The sequence below is a fragment of the Ictalurus furcatus genome, chromosome 8, assembly GCF_023375685.1.
Source record: "Ictalurus furcatus strain D&B chromosome 8, Billie_1.0, whole genome shotgun sequence".
NCBI classification, from domain to species: Eukaryota; Metazoa; Chordata; class Actinopteri; order Siluriformes; family Ictaluridae; genus Ictalurus; species Ictalurus furcatus.
The window spans coordinates 2,799,630-2,822,884 of NC_071262.1; the positions used below are offsets into that span (position 1 = coordinate 2,799,630).

General features: G+C 40.2%; 2 protein-coding genes across 2 annotated transcripts; both read right to left on the bottom strand.

Annotated features, from left to right (window-relative positions):
• Positions 1-807: 807 nt before the first annotated feature.
• gpr174 (G protein-coupled receptor 174) lies at positions 808-10,971 on the bottom strand. The gene is made up of 2 exons (XM_053630540.1): positions 10,190-10,971; positions 808-2,576 (listed from the first exon to the last, which is right to left on the bottom strand). The coding sequence occupies exon 2, from the start codon at positions 2,351-2,353 to the stop codon at positions 1,328-1,330; it is 1,026 nt and encodes a 341-aa protein (XP_053486515.1). The 5' UTR covers positions 2,354-2,576; positions 10,190-10,971; the 3' UTR covers positions 808-1,327.
• A 2,720-nt stretch (positions 10,972-13,691) lies between these two features.
• p2ry10 (P2Y receptor family member 10) lies at positions 13,692-21,958 on the bottom strand. The gene is made up of 3 exons (XM_053631539.1): positions 21,547-21,958; positions 16,479-16,699; positions 13,692-16,252 (listed from the first exon to the last, which is right to left on the bottom strand). The coding sequence occupies exons 2-3, from the start codon at positions 16,658-16,660 to the stop codon at positions 15,409-15,411; spliced, it is 1,026 nt and encodes a 341-aa protein (XP_053487514.1). The 5' UTR covers positions 16,661-16,699; positions 21,547-21,958; the 3' UTR covers positions 13,692-15,408.
• Positions 21,959-23,255: the final 1,297 nt, after the last annotated feature.

Here is a 23,255-nt window from a genome sequence, read left to right on the forward strand (position 1 = left end):
CAACATTTGGTAAGTACTAACCACTGTATACCGGGAACACCACACAACACCCCTGCCGTTTTGGAGATGCTCCGACCCAGTCGTCTGGCCATCACAATTTGGCCCTCGTCAAAGTCGCTCACGGCATTACACTTGCCCATTTTTCCTACTTCCAACACATCAACTTTGAGAACTTGACCGTTCACTTGCTTTCTAATATATATATATATATATATATATATATATATATATATATATATATAAAGTAGTATCCCACCCCTCGACATTATAGGTGCCACTATAATGAGATAATCAACGACATTCACTTCACCTTTCAGTAGTTTTTATGTTCTGTCAGATTGGTGTATTTCTACGTTTATAATATTTACGCCCCATTCCAGCTACAACGTTAATTGCGTAAGTACTAAATAAGCAGGGAAAAAAAAAAATGTCCATGACTGAAAACCTCATACTGAACACTCGTGTAGTCAGAATTTTGCATATCTTTATTGCACCCAGTTTCAGTTTGTCCCTGGTTATTTCCTCCTCCTTCACTTTCCTATTCTTTTCTATCCCTCCCCCCACCCCCATTATTTAGTCGTATATAAAATGTGTCCTAGCTCTAAACCTCCGCACGTTGTGACATTAACTTCAAATTCCCTCAAAGATCCATTTTCACGTCTTCTACCCAAGCGCTAATTTTGAAATAAACACGTACTCCTTCGTCTGAGCATGTAAACTAACTACCGTTGGGTATCTTTTTTTTTTTTTTTTACCACAGAACATCTAGTGAACATTAACAGCCAGTAGACAGTAGTGTATTTTCGCAGTAGCTATTTCATTAGCTTGTAAGAGAACAAGAATATATCCAACGCATTGCAATTGTAGTTCAGCCGTTCACGTGTGTATTTGAATGAACTTTCACAGAATTTAATCGTCACATTTCTTCAGTATTTTCCCCATATTTACAAAAAATGAATATTTGTCTTAGTATTGAAACATCACATACTGTTCACAGTCATCATACGATTCTCGAAATACGCGTGAATCAATCTGCTTTAACAATAATACATAGCTCACACTACACCGTGCAATTATCAGGCCATGACAACATTCAATCATAAATTATTTAACATTGGCTATATTCAGTATTACATTATTGGGCTCAGTGCAGGTTATTCATATTTTTAGGCCTTCATCATAGTCCTTTCCATTGATAAGGACAACGCCGATCCGTTTTAATCTTTGGGATTTATTCTCATTGTTTGTCTACAGTCTTTATGGGATCATACTCTCAGTGTTAATGACAACAGTAAGGCCTTTCCTCTTGTTAAAGAAGTTCACGTCTTCATATTTCATCATCTTGCTCGGACCGCAAAACTTTCACCTCGGTTGTTGAACACGATATCCTGCGGTGCAAATGGAAGCTTTCGGGCAATTCTGGCCTCGAGAGACGCCTCTTGAATTCATCAGTGGTGAAGTAGTACATCACCGGGTCCAGGCAGGAGTTAAAGCTGGCCAGACACAAGGTGATAGGATGGGAGCGTTGGACGGTGTTCTTAAATACGCAGCTCATTTGCTTATTCAATTTGGTTAAAAAGTCCAAAGGAAAGGTGATGTGATAAGGCATGAAACAGAACAGGAAGACACCTGCACAGCTCAGCACCATCTTGAGAGCTTTGCGCTTTTCACCAGCGTCTTGAAGGACACAGTTTTTTTCTCTCAGACTTGCGGCAGTTAACCACGTGCAAGTGAGGACCACTGCTAGAGGTAACAGAAAACCGATGAGTTCTGCCAGTGTGACGAGAGTCACTCCGCTTGCCAAGGATAGAGACACCATAGGTAGCTCTGAGAAGCAGATGGCAGATTCTCCTGACTTGGAGGAGTCGATGTTTTTTCTCAGCAGCGGAAAGGGCAGGCATCCAACACACACGATGAACCAGCCTATCGCGCACCACGTGCGGTCTCGTCGTCGTTTCGTTCCTTTGTATCGCAGTGGATAGATGATAAGCAAGCACCGTCTTATGCTTATGCATGCCAGGAAGTAAATGCTGGCGTACATGTTGACATATTTCAGGTAGAAGCAGAACATGCAGACAGCATGGCCAAAGGGCCAGGATTGGTTCAGGTAGTAGTAGATGCGCAAAGGCAATGAAAGTACTTGGAGCAGATCAGCAATGGCCAGGTTGATCATGAAGATCACAGCTTTCTTGGTTTCCTTCACATACACATGGAAAACCCAAAGTGCCAAAACATTACTGATCAACCCTGGGACCAGGATTACTGTGTAGATGATTGCATAGGTGTAACGCTGGTATTCTTTAATATCCTTGTATATCGTGTCATTTTCACATGCAGGAGTGCTCTCATTCATTTTCCTGTCATTGGTCCCGGTCTGAATGTCTGCTCCAAAGCACTGACGGACGTCAATCCTTATTTGTTTACGCCGCGCTCCTCAGACACCCGTTGTCCCAAATATATTATCCAAACTCGGTGCAAAAAAACTCACGCTGTTCCATTAGGTTGCCATTCGGAGGAAACGAGCAGTCGTCTTAATGTCCTAGAAGTACCATGGTGTCACGTTAGTGTATCCAGTCCTGAAAAACAACATACGTTGACAGATTAGGAACAGTTTGTCTGCAGGGAAAGGAAACCAAACTCCTTGTATGGCCAGTCACATATGCTCTAAACCCAGAATTTGCATAGGTGATGGTTAAATAAGAGCTGGTGTATGTTTCTGAAGAAGGATCGAGGTACGGATTGATACGAATGGCCGATCCATTATTTGCATCTTCTTTTCATATTTCACAAGGGGGGAGGGGGGGGAACATAACACATACTGAGCTCGTGTACATTACTCACATTCTAATATTTACTCGATTACTAATAACATCATGCTTCAGTCATAGCAGACATCACGACACCCTGAGAATTCAATCAAGTATAAATCCAAGCCCCAGTGAGGAAGTGCTGACCTGCACAGACAGTGACACAGACTGTGAATTTAATACACACGTCTGAGAAAACGATCCTAGATATCGAATCAATTCAGCTTTAATGTTAAACACGTCGAGCCGCAGACTTTGAATAGTTACGCCCTGTCGATAGGTTTTAAAAAAAAAAAAAATTAAAATAAATTCAAGTCTATCTTGTAAATAATTAACCAACCAACCAGCTATCGTTTTCCTGTTACAACTAATGTATGCACTCGCGCTGTTAAGAGTAAGAAAGAATTCAGCGGAGGTCCATTTGACTTCCAGTTAAATGGTTTTCTCATAACGAATCTTACTGTTTGTCAGCTTGTGGGCTGTTAAAACAAGTGTTCTTTAAAAAAAAAAAAAAGTAAGTCAGGCTCCTACACTTCACACCTCAGCATAATGGGGCTTTCCATATTCACAGCTGCCTGTACCAATTGTGTTTTTTTTTTTTTTTTTTTTTTTTTTTGCAACCACATGCTCTGCACGTGCTGAACAATATGTTTGGTGGTTGTGGTTGCATTACAGAATTGTGCATTGAAGAGTGTGCTGAAAAGGTGGCGGGACAATAAGGACAACGTTGTGTACTGAACCATTTCGGAATGGAAGATTGGTTCAATCTGGGTGATCTCTTTTTCTGTATTTGGTTATTCGCTATTCGGCACGAACCTACGTTAAATCAAGAGCTGGAGAAAGTCGAGCAATTTGGATGCTGAAATGAAAGAATTGCTTCCGCTTTCTTCGAGTATCACGGCACGAACTATGTTAAATACGTGTGAGTGAAAGCAAACATGGGTCTACCTAATAATCAGCGACGACTAGAGCGCTGTCTCCAAAAATCATCAGAAATTTAAGTTGAACTGGCACGTGGTGCTTGCTTTGACGTTTAACATAAAATTCTGTTGTGATGACCAATGAGGTGGGTTTAAGATGTTTAAGATGGGGTATATCATGAGAATTCTGAAGAATAATCCAGAAACCGATTTAACAACAAGCTCACAAATGCTTAAAGATTACACCACAAGGTGTGAACGTCTCCGCAGCCTACAGCAGATTTCAAGCATGGCGTATTTGAAAGGTCAATCTATCTCATCAGTGAGAACAGATGGATATTGATGCATATTAGACACATGTTGTGGTCTCTGATCAGAGGATTTTTTTTTGGCTCTACGTTGAAACGAAACTGAATTATAATCGATTATGTTGTCTTATTTACTAGATATTGCTCTGGAATCTTTATGGTGATGTTTTACTCTGCACAAAATAACCCAAAATATCGCATTAAGGAAACTGGGGCGTAGTAAAATGGGGGAAAGTGCAAACATGACGATTTACAGTCCGAAGATGCGACAGCTGATTTGATCAGGTGTCAAGTGTAACACCATTTTAGAGTCGTGTTTTGACACTTTTGACCTTCCACACACATACATACATACATACACTCATACATACATATATACACACACATAGCTGATAAGTTAAGCCTAGGAGTAAAGTTTTTAAAGCAATTGGTTATTAGAGCAATGTTTTCTCGTAGTTTGCCCATTAGATTGTACACGCTGGAAAAAAAAAATATGCAGAAGCACTGCATCATTTATGTTAGATTTATATTAACAGTGCTGTCAGTCGAGAAAGATTTACACATGTTTTAGTAAATAATGAAAAAATGCGTCTCATTTGCTAGAGGAGCCTGAAGTCAGAAATCAAACAGAGCAGAGAACCAAAGGTGGAAGGTTGTTCGAAACATTAAGCTGCCTGGTTTAATTCTCTTTTACACCACTTTGCTCAATTTCAAGTAAGTTTACAACGAATATTACAACATTTGAAGATATTTTAAAGAAAAAAAAAATGCTTAACTTATACCGTAAGAGATGATTATATGTATGGTGGCCTGGGAAAGCACTTCACACTGCCCTTTTTTTTTTTTTTTTTTTTTTTTTTTTTTTTTTTTTTTTTTTTTTTAAATGTGAGGTCCATCTGTTGAAGCGAAATTGGACCTTTCAACAGGATAATGATCCTGAGCACACGAGCAAACCCACTGAGGAATGGCTCAAAAAGAAGAAATGGATGGTTACGGGATGGCCGAGTCGAAGCACGGATTTGAATCCGATTGAAATTTTGTGAGGGGATTTGAAACCTGCAGTACATGTAAGAAAACTCTCAAACATCTTGCGACTGAAAGAATATTGCATGGAAGTGTGGTCAGAATTTCCAGACAGCGTGGTGGACAGTTATGCAACACGCCTAAAAGAAGTTATTTCTGCTAAAGGGGGCGATACTAGCTTCTGAGCCAAGGGTGTACTTACTTTTTCCACAGAAGAAGGTCACAATATCTATTGATATTTCTGTTGAATAAATGATTGAAGAAGCTAATTTTCCTTGTGGATTTGTTCAAGTATATCAACTTTATTAATAGGCACCGTTGCAAAGATGATCAAACGTTTGCTTGTTCAAATATGTAATAATCATAATAAAAAAACCGACCATTTCCATGGGGTGTACTTATTTTTTCACACGACTGTATGTCCAGGCACTTCTTGGTTTTTAGTTATTGTCTTCGTGTCACTTTTACATGTGACACACGTGTACCTGTTTACTGTGGGGAGTATGAAATAAATAAATAAATAAATAAATATATACAGTGCGTCACTTTTTCCAAAATGGATTCAATTCATTATTTTCCTCAAAATTCTCAAAAAAACATGAAAGAAGTTTGTTTGAAATCTGTGCAAATTTATTTTAAAAAAAAAAAAAAAAAAAAAAAAGCACATGTACATAAGTATTCACAGCCTTTGCGCAATACTTTGTTGAAGCACCTTTGGCACCTTTCCTGCAAAGAAGAATGGGAGAAACTGCCCAAAAACAGGTGTGTCAAGCTTGTAGCATCATTCTCAAAAAGATTTGAGGCTGTAATTGGTGCCAAAGGTGCTTCAACAAAGTATTGCGCAAAGGCTGTGAATACTTATGTAAATGTGCTTTTTTTTGTTTGTTTCTTTTTTATTTTTAATAAATTTGCAAAGATTTCCAGCAAACTTCTTTCATGCTGTCATTACGGGGTATTGTTTGTAGAATTATGAGGAAAATAATGAATTGAATCCATTTTGGAATAAGGCTGTAACATAACAAATTGTGGGAAAAGTGAAGCGCTGTGAATACTTTCCGGACGCACTGTATATATAATTTAAAAGAGTGACTCCCCAAACCTGCTTGTCTACAACCACCATTCTCAAAACATGGCAGAAGCACTAGTGTTATATTGGCTATCCATCCATTTTCTGTACTGCTTGTCCTGCACAGGGTTGAGGGGAGCCTGGAGCTTATCCCAGAGGACTCAGGGAAGGAGGCAGGGGACACCCTGGACAAGGTGCCAACGCATCACAGGGCACAATCGCTCACACGGCCATTCAGACAAGTTAGAAACTCCCAGACTACTGGGAGAACATGTAAACTGTGTGTGTAGAGGCAGGAATCAAACCCCAATCTCAGATTTGCAAGGCAAACATGCTAACCATTATGCCACTATGCCTCCCTTATATTGGCCAATATTTTTTTTTAATGAAAGTATGAATAAAGAGGTGGCACGCTGGCATAGTGGGTAGTGTTGCCATCTCACAGATCCAGGGACCCTGGTTCAATCCTGATCTTAAGTTACTGCCTGTGTGGAGTTGAACGTGTTCTCCCCATGTTCTGGGATCTCCAGTTTCCTCCATAGTTTTAAATCATTTTTGCTGTCATAAATGGTTATGCCGGATGTGACCACAGAGCCAGTGTTGTCTTGGGTTTGAATTGGGGTCCCTGTGCCACATTTGGGTCAGATATTAAAACTAACATTTGAGTCTTCACCACCTTTGGACCAGCTCTAACAACATTCTTTGTTAATCTACTCCGGTGTTGAACATGGTTTGTGTCAGATCTGTAAAATAATCGGTTTGTGCTATGTGAATCTGGAGAACATGCAGTGCTACATTTGGCCTTCATCCAGCGCAATGTACATTTGTTTTCTAGGTACAATAATACTATAAAAGTAAACAAATAGAAACACACAAGAAATTGAACACTAATGAGGTTGGGTTTGTATGCAACTCATTGGCCAAGGATCTCCACTGGCAAAGAAAAAATATATTGCAAAATGACGGCCTATAATGTTGTGTAGGATTGTTGTACAGGACATGTAGAAATTGTCATTTGGTATGCTAGATTTAATATGTAACATGTATATTTGATCACTAGTAATGGTATATTGAGGCATATTCAATATATTGTATATACTATGTATGGGCTGGAAGGAAAATAAAGCCATCAGGACAAGTTATTAATGTAGATTTTAGATGTTGTACAGAACTGAGCAGACAGTTAAAACACTGTCTTTAGTAAGTGTTGTTGAAAATACTGGGATGGGGGCAATGGTGGCCCGGTGATTAAAGGCTCTGGGGTACTGATCAGGAGTTCATGCCCCAACACTGCCAAGCTAAATCTGTTGGGCCCTTGAGTAAGGCCCTTAACCCTCAATTGTATAAGTGTCAAGATCCCAGGCTGTTTTAGCTGTATAAAACATAAGAAATATCAAAAATTTTTACATTTCTATTTGTTTTGGTTGTTTTGTTGGGGTTGCTATAACATGCTATCATTTTATAATGTTCACTATAATTTTATATATTCACTATACCAGTTGCAATCAAACTTATTCAACTCCCAGTGCAAATCAGGTTTATTGTGAAAATGTACAGACTTTCAGCTGTGTGCGATGAACAAATCAAACAAAAGCGATTGAAACGGACGCTTCAAGTGGTTTCAGTAAATTCAACTGAAAATGCAACTTATAATGACTTCTCCAGTTTCAAAATGATTCAACCCCCTGAATAGAATCCCTCACAACAGCACAAATATGCAAAACAGGTTTTGTCTCATGCACACCTGATGCTAAACTAATCAAGGGCTTCATTAGTTGCACCAGGTATGCCTGAGGTGAAACATATGAAACACCTGAACTGGCTCGGGGCAGGAAATTGATGAAATAGCTGGACGGGGCAGAAAAAGGAGGCTATAAATGGCTGCAGACTGATTTCTGAGAAGGCAGGTTGTGAAAAACCCTCGCGCGACTGCAAGAGACCTGCAGCAAGACTTGGTGTAACAGGCACTGAGGTTTCAGTGAGCACAGTAAGGCGTGTACTAAACGCAGAAGGTTTCCATGCCAGAACTCCAAGACGTTCACCACTACCGACCCAAAAGCGCAAAAAAATTTGCCTCAAAATCATATAAATAAGCCACAGAAGTTTTGGGATTCTGTTCTGTGGAGCGATGGAGCAAAACTGGAACTTTTCGGCACGATGGATCAGCGGTATGTCTGGAGGAAGAAGAATGAAGAAAGAACACTCTGTCCACAGTCGAGCATGGTGGTGGCTCGGTGATGCTCCGGGGCTGCTTTGCATCCTCTGGCACTGGAAAACTGCAGCGTCCGGAAGGCGAGATGGATTCATTGACGTATCAGGAAATCCTAGGAGAAAACGTCATGCCGTCTGTGAGGAAGCTGAAGCTTGGACGTCATCGGACCTTCCAACAGGACAATGATCCCAAGCGTACCTCAAATTCCACCAAGGCTTGGTTGCAGAAGAAGTTCTGGACAATTCTACAAAGCCATATGGGGACTTGAACTCCATAGAAAATCTCTGGTGGGATTTGAAGAAGGCGGTTGCACCACTCAAACCCAAGAATATTACTGAACTGGATGCCATTGCTCATGAGGAACGGGAGAAGATTCCTCAGGAACGCTGTAGAAGCTCTGCATCTTGTTTACAGAAGGTCATAACAGCAAAAGGATGCTCTACTAAGTACTAAAGATGCTCGCCATGAAGGGGGTGAATAATTTGAGACTGGAGAAGCCATTATAAGTTGCATTTTCAGTTGAATTGTGTAGAATTTAAAATCGGGAAAAAAGTATCATTTGGACTACCGCAGCTACTCAGACTATTAACTGAGTACAATTTTGGCACCTCACAACTCCTCAGTTTGCTCACAATCTGACCAGCATGTCATCTTCCTACAGCAAAAACTAGATGTTTTTCTTATTAATGCTCTGTGCGTGGAATATTTCACGAACCTCCCCTGCCCTTTAATCCAGAGGTGTTGTTTAGTTTAGGCAACAGCGATGAGCTCTCTAGTGTCCCGGAGGACAGAAGGCCTTTCACTGATGAAGGATACTCTGGAGAATTCAGAGGGCCAAACAGATTGAATGTGGGGGAAAGAGGAGCCAGAAAGGATGTTTTAAGCAGACTCCCCGGAGCTGAGTTACTGAAGGCTGCCAAAAAACATCCAGATCATTCTGAGAAGCAAAGTGCTCTCTCCTCTACATGTCAGAACAGCGAAGAACTACATTCATTGGTGGTCACATACACACACCCCTTTGGCATAAAAGTTTGAGGCCTAATTGATCTCAACAAGTTGTCTGTGGGAAATCCCTTGCAAACCGTGTTACTTTTTCTGTGGGAGTCTGACACATGTACTCTTTAAATGAATCACCTTTCTTTCCATTTCTGATTACTAGAACAGTACCTTTTTTTTTTTTTTTTTGCTATGGAACATGATATGATAATGAGTTTGTTTGTTTTTTTGGTTCTTTTTTTTGGTTGGGAGGAGGTGACCAGTTCTACTTTCCATCACTGTGTTATAAGCTTTAAAAATAAAATTGGAAATTCTATTTCTATTATACATTAACATTATATGGACTGAATCACCTCTGAAATGTTTAGCCCGTCACAGACAGGGTCTGAATTCATTCTCAGATTTAAGTACAATGGAAATGTCTGACATTTGAAAGGATATGCTGTTATACCAAGGCCTTTCAGGCCTAAAGAAAACACAATGGCATTATTTATTTTCTATTTGTCAGTTGTCAGTAAAATCCTTCACATATAGAGTCCTTCACTTACAAAAAGAATGAAAGAAATGAACAATGAACAATGTTGCCTAAGCGCTTATTCTCAGTGGGGTTGTTGGTGTATCCATATCTCGGCTGTTTCTTGGCCAGTGTCAGATCCCATCCCTATCTCCCCCACTCCCTGCTTCTTCTCCCCCTTAGTACCCAACTCCTGGGGTGTACTGAAATGTTTAGGATTCTTTAGTTTTTTTTGTGTGTGTAGAAAAACCTCAAAAAAGGCCATGGCTCTCCTCGTCAGACCGTCCTCACACAACCTCATTTGTTCTAAAACAGTAACTCTTTTAAAAGTGTAGTGTCTTACCGTATCGCTAGTAGAGCAGAGGTGTTTCGGTTGTTATCGAACAGTCGGTGGGAAAATACGGTGCAAGGTGACATCCATCCATATGATCTCCAACCAGAACTGTAACTGCACGATGACTGAGGCAGTCAAGTCCTTTAGTTTTTTTTCTCTCTCTCTCTTTTCTTCTTTCTCACTCACACTTCCTCTTTCAATTGATATTTGGGTTTCTGGTTGTTGTTTTTTTTTTTTTTAATTATTTTTTTATTATTTTTATATATTTGCTTTTCTGTAATATTTTCAATCTTTTAACTTACGGTTGCCTTTCTTTCTGTTCACCCCTGCGGTTTTCTGGTGCTGTTTGTTGCCTCACACTCATTCGTTTATCACTTCTGATAGAGTTTCCTGCCTCGCTGTGGGGGCGTTCACTGAGGGACGTGACGCTTGCTCGAACTCTCCTACTTCTGCTATTTCTTGATACCCATTTCTTCCTTGTTTGAAAGATGCTTTTCCATGTTTCCTATCACTTAGTAAAAGAAATGTCTCTTGTACCGAGCCATGAATGTGTACTTACATTACGAGAGCAGAATACTGTAAATCAAAAAAGAGCGTTCCTCAAACGTTCCTTTGATCATTACTCCAACTGCTGCTTTAATTCATACGGGGGCTATAACTCCAAACTCAAACCCACTCCGAAAAGCGAAACCTTCTGTTTCAGAGAGAGCCGATTTTACTAAAAGTGTTTAGTGCACAAGTCTTATTTGTAGTCTGTTATTGTTTCTATAGTAACAGCTCCTTCACTGGGACTTGTATAATGGACACTCTACATAATCTATGAAAAAAATAGCTCATTTTAAAATGTTTTCTTAACAAAGAAACTGTTGATATGGTAAAGTTTTATGATATACATGCATCCCATCCCATCCATCTTCTTCCACTTATCCTTTTCAGGGTCACGGGGAAACCTGGAGACTATCCCAGGGAGCATCGGGCACAAGGCGGGGTACACCCTGGACAGGGTGCCAATCCATCACAGGGCACACAATCACACACACACATTTACACACTACGGGCACTTTAGACGCGCCAATCAGCCTACCGTGCAAGTCTTTGGACTGGGGGAGGAAACCGGAGTACCCGGAGGAAACCCCTGCAGCACGGGGAGAACATGCAAACTCCGCACACACAGGGCCACGGAGGGAATCGAAACCCCCGACCCTGGAGGTGTGAGGCGAACGTGCTAACCACTAAGCCACCGTGCGCTCTTGATATACAAAAATTGTATTACTATTATTATGATGATTATTGTTGTTGTTTGTTTGTAATAATTTATAGAAGGAGTCACCTGTGTTAGCACTTCAGTACGTTTGGACTAGGGGAAAGTCTTCGAAATAGAGGACTTTGCAGTTTACGGTTCCTCAGTAACACGACAAGACGCTCTTTTTTGGTCTTATTAACTTCAAGAGCTAGGTGAGGAAACCTATGGTGCAGGAACAACGGTCTATAGCACTGACGAGTGATAACAGGAGCTAACTCGTTTTTGCAGACATTCCACACTATTAACTATAAACCTGATAAAAGATTGCATAATTCTTTAATTAATACAAAGTTTAACTGTTAGCAAATTGTTTGTGGTATAAGAGCTATAATTAAACACTATAGGATGTGTTGGAAATGACATCCCCAAATGTTTTATTTATTACACAATTATTAAACCTGATAAACCTGACCAGGAAAAAGAAGATCAATTAGTGGATAATTCTTATTCATTTATTTAAGTAAGGGTATGTGTATGACTTAAATATGCGAGTGAATGGTCGGAGTATTCCCTCATCAGCCCTACTGACACCCAGAACAACTCAGGACTAATTTTTGGAACGCTTCTTTATTTCAGCCACAAGATGCCGCTGCAGGTCCTTACAGCTAAATTTAACACCTTAGCCTTTACAAACTTGAATTATATTCCAGTGATGGGGAAAAGTTCATGCATATATTCCTGGCTCAAATACAATTAACCTTTTTTTTTCTTTCTTATCCATTGCCCTACACACTGCATCCAAAGACTTGTATTTGATAAAGACACAATGTAACTTTTTGTATATTACCTCTCTCTCTCTCTCTCTCTCTCTCTCTCTCTCTCTCTCATATTCATATATATATATATATATATATATATATATATATATATATATATATATATATATATATATATATATATTCTCCTTGACTACTTTTAGGACTTATGCGAAAAGCTTATGATGTTTTAGGTCATATTTATGGAGAAATATAGAAAATTCAAATTTTCCAGCTCTACTGTATATACACTGTTCAGCCATAAACCGCCTGCCTAATATTGTGTACGTACTCCTTGTGCCACCAAAACAGCTTTGACCCTGTGAGGCATGGACTCCACAAGACCTCTGAAGGTGTGCTGTGGTATCTGGCACCAAGACATTAGCAGCAGATCCTTTAAGTCCTGTAAATCGCAAGGTCGGGTCTCCATGGATCCGACTTGTTTGTCCAGCCGAACCAACAGACGCTCGATGGGATTGAGATCTGGGGAATTCGGAGGCCAAGTCAACACCTTGAACTCTGTGTCACGTTCCTCAAACCGTTCCTGCTGAAATTGGCAAGTTCTTCCACTCTAACCTTGGTCCATGTTTTCATGGAGCTCACTTTGTGACTTTTTGGACCTCACTTGTCATGCTGGAACGTAATGCTACAGCATACAAAGACATTTTATATAACTGCCTGCTTCCAACTTTATAGCAGCAGTTTGGGGAAGAACCATAAAAGGGTGTGATGTTCAGGTTGGCCATATGTCACATGTATTTCATCATTTCTTTCTCAGCTAGTATGTCTTCTGATGCGCTGATTGCAGTGGATCATTACATGTCAAAAGTGTTTATTACAGTTAATATTACACTTTTCATTTTCAAGCCGTTGGGTTATTTCAGAGAATCAGCAAAAAACGATCAGATACTATTTATCTCCTCATACCTTTCCTGTTGAACATACCATCATTTATTTTGCTCACAGGAGGTAGGCAGAAGTGAAAATGAAAGAGTTTTTTTTCTTTTTCTTTTTCTTTTTTTAAACTGTAAGATACTTTCAGATCATCATTTGTTTCATCTGTAAACTTTGTGGCTAAGGTTATATTGTATAGACGTGACAGTGGTTTGGCATTACACAATAGGATCGAAAACATATCACAAATTGTCATGCGACTTTTTTGGAGGTCCGTCAAGCAGCTTTACGATGCCACAGTTGATCAGTTTAATTAAAAGTCAGTGATAAGGGTGGCCGTGTGTGATTTTTCATCTGTTGAAGACAGAGCAGTTCATAGCAGCTTAACTTGGTAAAACTTTATGTTGTTAGATTTTGTTTAACCCTTTAAACCCTCTGTACACACAGGGTCCTTACTCTTGTAATATGTTAATTCACTGTTACTGAATATATATATATATATATATATATATATATATATATATATATATATATATATATATACACACACACACACACACACATTTGCTTCATTTATTCAGTTTAAAGTACATTATTCATTAACACACACACACACACACACACACATATATATAACACCACTGTTTACTGTGTCAATATGGTGCATGTGAGCAAACCAAGTTCATTATTTGCCTGTGTGTGTGTGTGTGTGTGTGCTTGTGAAGTGACAGTTTAACTGTAAACCTCAAGGCTTGGCTCATGTTCAGCTGTTACATGCATGAGTTTACTTTACACAGTCAGTCCTACACAGTTTGAAGTGAAATATGGCACATTTCAGCAATGCGCATGGTTTGCCCACACATTTCCTCCACTTGCACATGTTACGATGTACATGTACACGAAGCAAAAACAAGCGGATGAGTGAGTCACAGCAAAGATCTCAGTAATATCTCATTTTCTATTGAACGCTGGGGTAATCTCCTGAGACAGGTTGGTGGAAAGTACACTCAGGAAACCTGCACCACATTAGAAGCCGATATCTGAGCCTTAATAAAGAACCCAGACAGATGTATCAGCGTGTATTTATCAGATACGTCGGACGAGAAATCACGTATTATATGACAGAAAATCTGGATGCACTGCTTGATTTTATTTACACTGATGCTTACAACCATTTCAGTTTTGATTCATCATTTCAGATAAAGATCTTTGTGCATTTTAAACCGCCTTTCGGTACACGAGCAAAACACTAAACACGACATCAAAGTGACTCTACGGAAAACATTTCCATTTCAATTCACTACTGTCAGTGATTTTATGACACAAGATATGACTATATTCAGCTTTGTATTATCGGAAGCATGTATACTTTCTACAAGTCCTTATTTACAGCACGCTCGTTTATACACGTGCAGTATTCAGAGCACATTTGATCAGGGTTGCCATTTGATGTCTTTCGATCCCTTTAAAGGATGCAATGGATTGGAATATGGAAAAGTCCTTAAAAGCCATGCATTTTAAAACAGAATTGTTTTTCAGTATGATCTATCTGATAAATCCGACCGTGTCTGGCTTTGGTCCTGTGGTTTCCTGCGTCTGTCTCTGTGACGCACTGTGACGCGGTATGACGATATGGTGAAGCATATTGCAGATTAGTTCCTGTACGGTTCTTGCGCAAGACTTTGTTTGTTTGTTGGTGCGCCTACTTTTCAGCAAGTAAACAGTCAATATCTGAGCTTAATCTAATCACAGTATTTCTTCAGTTTTATTGTTCATTGCAAAAAATGTTTTCTCTTAATTCCTTTTGTGTTGTACTTCAATCAACACCATCTCTTTTTTTTTTTTTTATATATATATATAAGGGAGGTGTTCTGTGTGGGGCAATGTGTAGCAGTGAAGGCTCTGGGTGACTGATCGGAAGGTCGGGCGTTCAAGCCTCAGCACTGCCAAGCTGCCACTGTTGGGCCCTTGAGCGAGCCCCTTAACCCTCTCCGCTCCGGGGGCGCCGTATCATGGCTGACCCTGCGCTCTGACCCCAGCTTTCTGACAGACTGGGGTATGCGAAGAAAACAATTTCACTGTGTATTGGTCGCTGTATATGTGACCAATAAAGACTCATTATCATTATCATTCTCCGCCTCTTCATCAGGAAGTTCTTGTCTATATAAAAAGGTGCTCTTAATGCTCATCAGGGAAGTGTTTCTCTATGGGAGGAGATCCTCGCTATGTTCCTCAAAGAAGTGCTTTTCTGTAGGAGGAAGTGCTCTCCATGGCCATCAGGGAAGCGCTTCTCTATACGAAGAGGTGCTCTCCATACTCATCAGCCGCCCTCTTAATATAGAGCTGCCCTGGCGACTGAGCTGCTGCTGGAACTCTGTGGTCAGGAAGTAGTATATGAGTGGATTCAGGCAGCAGTTGAGGCTGGCAATGCACAGTGAGATTGGATGGAACTTGTTAACCGCCTGCTGCAAAGGACAGTGGGTAATGAGGCCCTGAGAAACCATCATGTACATTAAGAAGTTGATATGGTAGGGGGCGAAACAGAAAAGGAACACGCCGGTACACACTAAGACCATGCGCAGGGCCTTTCTCACGTCGTTGACTGAAATACCCGGCCTCGAGCTCTGCTTCAAAGACTGAACGATGAAGTAGGAGCATAAGATGATGATGGTCAGCGGGACCACAAAGCCCAGGAGCTCGGCGAATGACATTATGGCCACTGCCTTTCCCAGGTTCAGCTTCCGCGTGGGCAAGTCCTTGAAGCAGCTTTCAGTTTTATTTGTGTTTGACGAGGAGCTTCTCATCAAGATGAAAGGACTGCAGCATAAACCAACCACCAACCACACAGCTACGCTAATGCGAACATCATAGCGCCGCATCCACCGTCTGGCACAAAAGGGGCGCATCAGAAAGGCACACCGTTGGATACTGATGCAGACCAGGAAGGCAATGCTAGCGTACATGTTAAGATATTTCAGGTAGAAGCAGAGCAAGCACAGCCCCTTTCCAAAAGGCCAGGTGCCGTGGATGTAGTAGTAGATGCGCAACGGCAGGGACAAGACATGGGCCAGGTCAGCAATGGCCAGGTTGATCATGAAGATGATGGCTTTGGTCTTCTTGCTGTAAATCATAGAAGCAACCGAGTGACTTTCTCATATATGATAGTGTAATACTGTCATTAAGTGAATAAAGTGTATCAAACATCATGAGTCAAAATGTTATTAGGAGGCTTAGTCAGGTTTACAGTCATTGAGTAAGTGAGTCGCGGGTGTACGAAGTAGTTCACACGGCAGATCTTTAATATGATTGAGAAGAATCATCAGAAAGCAATTTAAGAGAAACTGACCTTATAAAGCGACACAGCACCCAGAGAGCAAGGCTGTTCCCTATCAAGCCTGGGATGAAGATGAACAGGTAGACGTAGGTGTAGAGCGTATTCATGCTCTCTTGCCACTGTTTATCTGCCGTTTCATTCGTACAATTGGAATCGATGACCTCTATATCTGAGGCATTCGTGGAAGACATCATGACACTGTAGAGTCATTTATCAGAGCTCTTTCGTGATAGCTGGAAGTGCAACAAAAAAAAAGATATCTTTTTTTTCTCATTGCTGCCCCACACAGATCGACATCATTTCATCAATTACACAGAGAAGACTGAGGAAAGTTGCATGAGTACAAGAAGACAACGTAATTATGCAAAAATATGACTATTCATAACATATTGTATAATATCTGTAGAGCAACATTCTACTGAAGTGGTTCGTTTCTAGCGGCTGTATGAAATTCATTCCAAACGAAACATCTCAGAAGCATCTAAAATATAATATTGTACGCCAGCTTATTTATGATGACGTCTGAGAGCTGATGAGACGAGAGAATCCCGTGAGAAATATCTCGTTTGGAACGGAAATATTTCTTTTCCAGTTCCAAAAGTCATCGGTTGAAACGTTTACCTTTGAAATGTAACAGAATATTTGTTGTAGCTTTTGATGCAGAGCGAGAATACAGCGCGGATTGTTCAAGTGTGGTTTCCGCATGCAGTGGAGAACATGTGGGTGTGCTGGCCCTCATTAGCGTGCAGGGACTGTTGTTGAAGTTTAATGTTTTTCTCGTCTTAGTCGGTACATCTTAGACTCTATGAGCATTCACTTTTAACTACTGCTAGGAATGCATTTTTATTTTATTTTTTTTAAAATGTTACTTTTGCAAGGCTCTGGTGTTTCTGTGACATTTTCAGAACAGAATCATGTATACAGTGGAATAAAAGTAATGAATAATTCATAGTAAATGAACGAATAAAAACTGGTTTGTAAAAGGTATTAGTGATTAATGAAAGAAAAGTTAAATAAGCTAAACTAAAAAAAAGAAAAAAAAAATTGTAGTAATGTTGCGTTACAGGATGTTCAGAGTTTTTTTTTTTTTGTATAACCAGTCCTGGCTGAACTTTGTCCATGATACCGCCTTGGTCTCGGTCTCCTCATGGTGCTGTTTGCTGGAATGTTCTGAGACTTAGGAATAGGTATGTTCATACTGGGATCACATGACCCCTTTACTGTGCACTTTGGAATGGTGGTGGGATTGGATTTATGCAATCACAAATATCAGTATTATGGGCACTTTTGTGTAGATTCACAGCATGTAATCTCATATAAACCTTCTGAAAGAACAAAACTGCAGTTTGTTGAGGATTTCGTGGTGCGATGCTAAAACAAAGTCATTTCTAGCTGTCATAAAAACGATTAAGAAAATGATTTGAAATGTCAGACGGACAGTGACGGTTCCCCTACTAGGTTTAAAAGACTTGTTCGCTACAACAGTTTGTGTGATTTGTTGGTTTGTTCTGAAACAATATTTTGTCCTGATTTCATTGGTTAAATGTTCCCTTGCAATTTAATAAGCAATAGTCATAAGCCTATATAGTCTATATGTGGCAGGGTAAGTGATTTGGCTATCCTATTGGCTCTGCTCGGGGTATGGCTTCGGCAGACCAATAGGGTGGGAGCTACCTGATTATTTATGGACCCTTATTAGCTCCCACTGTATTGGTCTGCCGAAGCCATACCCCGAGCAGAGCCAATAGGATAGCCAAATCACTTACCCTGCCACATATAGCAGAGGTTTTCAATAGTATCCACAACGAGCAGGCTTTCATTCCAACCAAGCAGGAGCCACGCTTCATTTCAGTTGTCTACAGTTTTGTTTTTGTTTTTTTTTTTTTGTTTTTTTTTTTTACAATCGCTAGGACTCATTTCTCAATACCTAAGCCACGTTTTCAAAACTCTTTACCCAGCGAGCACAGCAGCAGTCTACATGGGGTAAACTGTGGATCATTTTTCATCCCTTTTGGCACAAAATGCATTCCATGACTACATGTTTCTAACGACATGAATTCTTTTCTCACTTAAACACAACCATCAGCAAAACTCTATTCACCCACAGGCCAATTTGCACATATTTACGTAGGCCTACTCTTTTCAAAACTGTTCAACTTTAGTTCAAAACCCAACACGAACCTGAATGAGACAGCAATTCGCTACATTTCTGTATCGAAACATCCATACATCTTCTATACCGCTTTATCCTTTTCAGGGTCACGGGGAAACCTGGAGCCTATCCCAGGGAGCATCGGGCACAAGGCGGGGTACACCCTGGACAGGGTGCCAATCCATCGCATTGTACAATCACATACACTCACACACCCATTCATACACTACGGACACTTTAGACACGCCAATCAGCCTACCATGCATGTCTTTGGACTGGGGGAGGAAACTGGAGTACCCGGAGGAAACCCCCGCAGCACGGGGAGAACATGCGAACTCCGCACACACAGGGCCACGGTGGGTATCGAACCCCCGACCCTGGAGGTGTGAGGCGAACGTGCTAACATATATTGAAACATATACTCGTATTGAACGTATTGAAACATATACTCTAAATATATATATATATATATATATATATATATATATATATATATTTAGAGAAAGAAGTGAAAGAAGTACACTGAGCAAAGCCTCCAAACCCACTTGCGTGTAACTGCGTTTGTAATTCTGCTCAGGACCTAAGCAGGTTGGAGGTTACAGTCAGGGTTAGGGTTAACCCTAACCCTAACCCTAGCTAGGATGTTCACTCATGTACAGGAAGCTGCACACGTTGAAATGGTCATAAAAACAGTGGCGTAAAACTTATTGAACCATGTCTGATTAATTCCTGTAATATATATTCTGCAGTGAATTTGAAACAGTAAAGAGTGTCATTCTTGTTTTGCAATGAAATTTAAAACAAACAAACAAACAAACAAACAAAACATTGTGTGATGCTCTGTGTTATTAGCGTTTTTTAGGTCTTCGTTTTACGAGTTTATCATTGTGCACGGGTTAAGTCTATAGAGTGCGAAATGTGTGGATTTATCTACTGTATCTATGGCAATGTTTTGCTTGTGTGAGGTGTGAATGTTGATAGCACTATGTGTCGTGTGAACTGAAGTGACATAGGCTGTTGGCCACATTCTACAATCGTTTCAGGTCTTTTGAGTGACATTTGGGTTTGAGTTTGCTTTCCAAACCCTTGCCCACCCTGTTTAACCCTGGCCCACCCGCTATTCCATTTCTGGCCACTCGCCACTCGGGTAGTCCAGTGTAAGATTGATCATGTATACACTACGATCACATTTTCAAGTGTAATGTGCTGGTAATCACTCAGTATGAGTAATGAGTTGATAGCATCATCAAGTTGTAATGAAAGTGTCGCTATTTATTATAACGCCATGTGCTGTGCTGTACCAGGTCTTGTCTGCCCCTCACAGCAGAGGTCCCTCCTCCCCTGAGCTTTACTACCACACCGCTTCCTGTTATCATGAATATGCATAAAAGGACTATAAATAGATGCACACACTTTGTTTTGAACAAACCTGTGCACAACAAGCTGATTTAGAATTTTGTGTTTCCATGTTACATTATAAGAGAAATAATACAATTCTGATTTAAATAACATTTCATAAATCATTAGCTTCTTAGCTATAGCTTACATAAAAATAAGGAATCACTTAAGGGATTCACTTTATTCAGGCATTTTACATTTTGATCATTTTTTAATTATTATTATTTTAGAATTATTAATAAATATTACAGTTGCTTAATTACTATTCACAAGTCGTTATTCAGGATAAACTTCGTGCAGTACAACACATGGTTTTAAAATGATTAATGACACAATGAGTTTATTTATTTATTTATTTATTTATTTCTTTTCAATGCTTGCAAGGAATCAATGATTCTTGTTCAATCGGTTATCGAGCTGTTAAATGACACTTGGTTACCCGATCCGGACGATTTCTAGATGGAAACTGTAACGGAACGGACGCCGAGCACAAACGACTTTTCTTTTTACCGCTCACAACGAATTTACCATGGTCATTTTGAATGGTTTGCGAACAGAGATCGGTTCCATCACGTATGCAAACCCATGCAGCAAAGCAAGGTTACTTTCATTCAACAGAAGCCTTAAATCATATTTCGCAACTGCCAACTCCCTTCCTGCACTGGTTTCAGAAAGGAGGTTTCAGAGCAGTCGGGCAACTGCAGTGTGGCATGAAGAAAACGCACAAGAACATAACCATGCACTGAACATGTATTGCTAGTGTAATGCTCTTGCATTTGTTTGTCATAGTAACGGTGTGTGGTGTGATGACTGCTACAACGCATGGCGCTATTTTGAACTCCTGTTACTATACTGTATTTAAACCATGACAACATGATGCTACAAGACGGTTTCTCTTACTCAAATCGAGCGTTTGATTGAGGTTGTACTGTACACAAGATGTGTGTTTTGCCCAGCCACTGACCTGATTGAGGAACTTGCTCTTCACACAAGCTAACGTCTACTCTCTGAACTTTTGACAATCATTGCTCCAGATTTCAAAGCATTTCTACCCAAAGCCATCTTCTACAGGTGTGCTATCAATTTACTTTTGGATCGACTTTAAAAGGTTCACGTTACGCACTTCGCCATGTATTCATTCGACTGACGTGGACGAGTATGAACGTTATTGAAAAATACCTTGCTTATGAATACACGATTTTGAACTCTCTGGACGTTTTCTCATCGCAGAAATACTCTGTGTCTCGACAAATTTCTGTTCTAAGGCGTTAAGCTTTTTTTTTTTTCTCCTCTCCGTCTTACTACACGTGACTAGAATGAGCAGGTTACCGCAGAAAAAAACAATAACAACAACAACAACAAAAACAAATCATTTTCGTTTACGCCTTCAATCAAAAGATTGATGAATGACGGCTACTTTTAACCTAATCCGCTTTGTGAAAATGGTCGTATGTTCAAATAAACAAAGAATACACAATCGGTTCCCTTTTTAGCTTTAGTTGGTGCTGTCGTGTGTGGTGGAAGCCCTACCTTTCAGGTGCAGAGAGTGCAGAATTCAGAGACTGTGGCTTCCAGCAGTGTTGATGTCAAACACTTACGCGCGAAAAATGCTACCGTTTTCTCTTCACCTCCCCAAAGAGGAAGTGGTGTGTTATCAGATTTACCCCGTATGTGCTGTCTGATGCAGTTTTATTATCTTCTCGAGTGCGTTTTCGTATTAGCAGCCATTGTCCGCAGAGACTGAATAAACGGTACTCCAGAATTCAGCTCCTGCCTCTGCGTGGACCTTCCAAAGATAGAGCACAAATGCCTTTTTAGAGTCTTTATCTCCGAGTGCTCGTGTAACGCCATGTAACTCCCTGCTGCTCCTCAAAGCCTGGCTTTGTTTGTGTCATTGCCTCTGAGCTTTGACTGCATGGCTGTAAAACCGGTTACTAGTTTGTTTAAGTCTCCCACTTGAGTTGTGAGTCACACTCATGAAGGTGAAATACATAAATAATTGTGATTTCTCTGTTCCTGGGACAGGCTTGGAAGCAGCTTTATTCTGTAATTGACAAGACATGATGTCAGAGGTTCAATCATTTTGTCTGAACGCTAAGTGTCGTTGGCAGGTCAAATGGTCAGATTACAAACTAAGCACAGCATTAAAAAGCAAGTCTTTTTCTCATTGGTACATGGTCTCAGACAAGTGATCGCCTTTACATCCATCCATCCATCTTCTATACCGCTTAATCCTTTTCAGGGTCACGGGGAAACCCGGAGCCTATCCCAGGGAGCATCGGGGACAAGGCGGGGTACACCCTGGACAGGGTGCCAATCCATCACAGGGTACAATCGCATACACACTCACACACCCATTCATACACTACGGACACTTTAGACACGCCAATCAGCATACCAAGCATCCTTCCTGAGGGAGGAAACCGGAGTACCCGGAGGAAACCCCCGCAGCATGAGGAGAACATAAATAAGTAAATAAGTCATCATTGCGTTTTAATATGTCAACGATGCCCTTACACGTTATTCTGAGTATTCTGACATCTTGAGTTTAATACAAAGCTTACTGTAAAACATCCAAAGATCCGGCTAGCTATTCTAGCTCGCTCAGCTAGCGAAGGGTTTATCTGTACACCTTTCAGCTATTTAGATGTCGAACCGGGATATGCCGACGTCTCTACTCTGGTTTTGGCCAGCGTCATTTGCAGCTCATTACCATTCTGGGTTTTTTTTTTGTTTTTGCAATTTTAACTGAAGATACCCGATAAACTGAGCATCAACATCCGTCTCCTCTATCTCAGATGTTTCTGCCGATTAAGCATTTTGGCTCCTGAAGTGTCGACTTTCGACATGACACTCCGTTATTTTGATCAGGTCACGAAATTGAATTATTTCAAATGTGCAAATACAGTCTACTGGTGTGACATGCATTGTGTGTATATATATATATATATATATATATATATATATATATATATATGTTTTTTTACTGTAATGGTGTGGGATTTTATTATTTTAAAAACTCAAGTAAAACTACTGTGGTTCTTTATACTATTAAAGAAATACAGATGCAGTGAACCATGCATACTGAAGTACTGTAATGAGTGTGAGAGTGTGTGCTGTGCACTTTACCACCAGTTATATGTGAGCACCTCAGTTCTTCATTTCTAATACTGTATATCAACCTGTTTTATTTCCCTGCTCTTTTGCATTATTAAATAATCAAAGAAATTCCCAAACGT

Bases quoted from the DNA above. Each gene is read 5' to 3' on its own strand.
- gpr174 (XM_053630540.1), bottom strand. From the start codon at position 2,353: ATGAATGAGAGCACTCCTGCATGTGAAAATGACACGATATACAAGGAT.
- p2ry10 (XM_053631539.1), bottom strand. From the start codon at position 16,660: ATGATGTCTTCCACGAATGCCTCAGATATAGAGGTCATCGATTCCAAT. The intron at 16,253-16,478 runs GTCAGTTTCTCT...TATGATTTACAG, and splicing joins GTGCTGTGTCGCTTTATAAG to CAAGAAGACCAAAGCCATCA.